Raw genomic sequence first — 2475 nt, forward strand, 5'->3', positions numbered from 1 at the left:
TGTGTGTGTGTCTCTGTGTGTATCTCTGTGTCCGTGCCTGTGTGTGTGTGTGTGTGTGTGACTGTGTGTGTGTGTTTGTTTGTGTCTGTGTGTGTTTGTCCGTGTGTGTGTGTGTGTGTTTGTCCGTCTGTGTGTGTCTCTGTGTCCGTGCCTGTGTGTGTCTGTGTCCGTGACTGTGTGTGTTTGTGTGTGTGTGTCTCTGTGTGTGTCTGTCTGTGTGTGTCCATGTCTGTGTGTGTCCGTGTCTGTGTGTCCCTGTGTCCGTGACTCTGTGTGTCTGTCTGTCTGTGCATCCCTGTGTGTGTGTGTGTGTCTGTGTGTGTGTCATGCAGGAGGTCCGTTCCCCCCGGTTCCTCTCCTCAGAGATGGAGCCCCTCTTCGTGGAGGAGCTGCGGTCTTCAGTGAACCTGCTGATGGCCAACCTGGAGAGTCTGCCAGTCTCTAAGGGGGGGCCGGACTTCAAGCAGAAGCTCAAACGCTCCAACATGAACAACTCCTTCCTGGACATGGACGAGGGGGACGTCCTGTCGAAGTCCGACGTGGTGCTGTCCTTCACTCTGGAGGTGTGTGTGTGTCTGTGGTGTGTGTGTGGTGTGTGTACTTGTTATTGTATATGGCAATGTTGTATGTTTTAATTACATGTGAAAGCTTAAATAGTTTCCTTAGAAAGCAAAATATATTGAACATGATTTCCACCATTTTGTATCAATATCAGATTTTTTACTAATAGATTATCTTGGCCAAAAAAAACCTGGTAGTTATATAGCGCAATATCTCAAGAAAATAAAAATATATTGTTTCCATCATTCAAATTCATCTCTAAGCTGGATTTATGTGCGTTTTGTATTTTTTGGCAATCAAATACACTTAAGAAATCAATCATGACATATTGAACATTTCAGAGATCTATTTGATCCTTTTTTGTTCATCCTTAAGGCTGTCACCATATTAGACTTTCATGAAAACTAGTTCTGTCAAAAATAATTCACAATAAAGCCTTAATTACAATGTTTGAACAAAAAGAAAATCTATCAGTTAAATGAATTTGTAATGCTGTTCATTGTGCGTTTAGCCTCAACTTCGCAAATAAATTAACCTTAACATACAAGAGTAGAGGGGTGGAGAAAGAGCCTATATTCCATATAACACCCCTGTTAACCCTTCTAAGTGTTTGTAATTTTCACTTTATTCTGAAATATCATATAATAATAGGTTCTATTATTAATTTGTAATTGTTAGAACTACCATACAGCATTTAACTGAATATATTGTGTTTGCTGATAGTTGTTCAGATGGAAACATGTATTTAAAGAGTCGTCGTGGTTTCCTCTCTGGTGTTTTTTGCAGATAGTGATCGTGGAGGTTCTGGGTCTGAAGTCTGTGGCCCCAAACCGCATCGTGTACTGCACCATGGAGGTGGAGGGGGGGGAGAAGCTGCAGACTGACCAGGCGGAGGCCTCCAGACCGCAGTGAGTCAAACCTCCCACTGTTTCTGATCCATTCACAGGGTCTGATACCAACTTACAGACCTGATGTGGCTGTCATCACATGGAGAAAAGAGGTGTGATGTCATTAAATCACTTTTGTATACACACTGAGATTTATGGTGAGTGCAGAGAAAGCTCCTCAGCAGATTATTGAGAAAACAAACTGTGCACTTCGACCATTCTGCACAGTTAAGGTCAAACATTCAAGGGAAGCAGCAAGTAAAACACATTTTTAAATGTTTAAGCGGCAGCATTGTCAGTGTGTTTTGAATAGATCTGTTAACACGGTTTCCTGATTCAAATCAAGTGAACAAACCAGGTATGTGACATCATCACCGTGCCTATGTCAACCACCTCCCCCCCCTTTCAAGACACCATCTGCGGTCACCGAAGCCTGATAAGAATATGTGTGTACAAAACGCACCAAACTCTTACTGATATGTGCTGGGTCCAGGCTCAAGGGCGTATGGCAGTCTCAACTCTTTCCAGGACATGCCGGGGCCCTGCCTGCCAGTAGCTTTGCCGATATCTGTGTTGATAGGTAATAGATTGAGAGCTGTGAATCAGCTTAGAAACCGGAAGTGCTCAAACGTTTGTGTGAGTTTATCAAATGTAGCAGTGACTCCATGTCAGCCACAGCTTGTCACAAACAATCTGACTGATAGTGTATTTAACAAAGTTAAACTAGCTTTATTAAATGTCAGGTCATAGGCAGGAAAAACGTTTTTTTATCACTGAGCACAATCTCGATTTTATGTTTTTAACGGAAACTTGGATTGAACAAAATAACAGTGCAGCTGTTCTTATCGAATCAACCCCTCCCAACTCTAGTTTTATGAGTCAGGAAAGAATGCATAAGAAAGGGGGTGGAGTTGCTATTTTGTTCAATGATTCCATTCAATGCAGGAAGACATCTTATGGGAACTTTGCTTCTTTTGAATATGTGGCCCTTCAGCTGAAATGCTCCTCTCGAGCTCTGTTCCCTAAA

At 42.4% G+C, this 2475-nt stretch overlaps 1 protein-coding gene across 1 annotated transcript; it reads left to right on the forward strand.

Annotated features, from left to right (window-relative positions):
• Positions 1 to 334: 334 nt before the first annotated feature.
• LOC104959875 (calcium-dependent secretion activator 2-like) lies at positions 335 to 1469 on the forward strand (the record flags this gene model as incomplete). Its single annotated transcript, XM_010787789.1, has 2 exons — positions 335 to 563; positions 1348 to 1469. Coding segments are annotated over exons 1-2 (320 nt in total), but the record flags the coding sequence as incomplete, so codon positions are not given.
• Between the last annotated feature and the right edge of the window lie 1006 nt (positions 1470 to 2475).

The sequence above is a fragment of the Notothenia coriiceps genome, unplaced genomic scaffold (genome assembly GCF_000735185.1).
Source record: "Notothenia coriiceps isolate Sejong01 unplaced genomic scaffold, NC01 NC01_scaffold00031198, whole genome shotgun sequence".
Classification (NCBI taxonomy): Eukaryota; Metazoa; Chordata; class Actinopteri; order Perciformes; family Nototheniidae; genus Notothenia; species Notothenia coriiceps.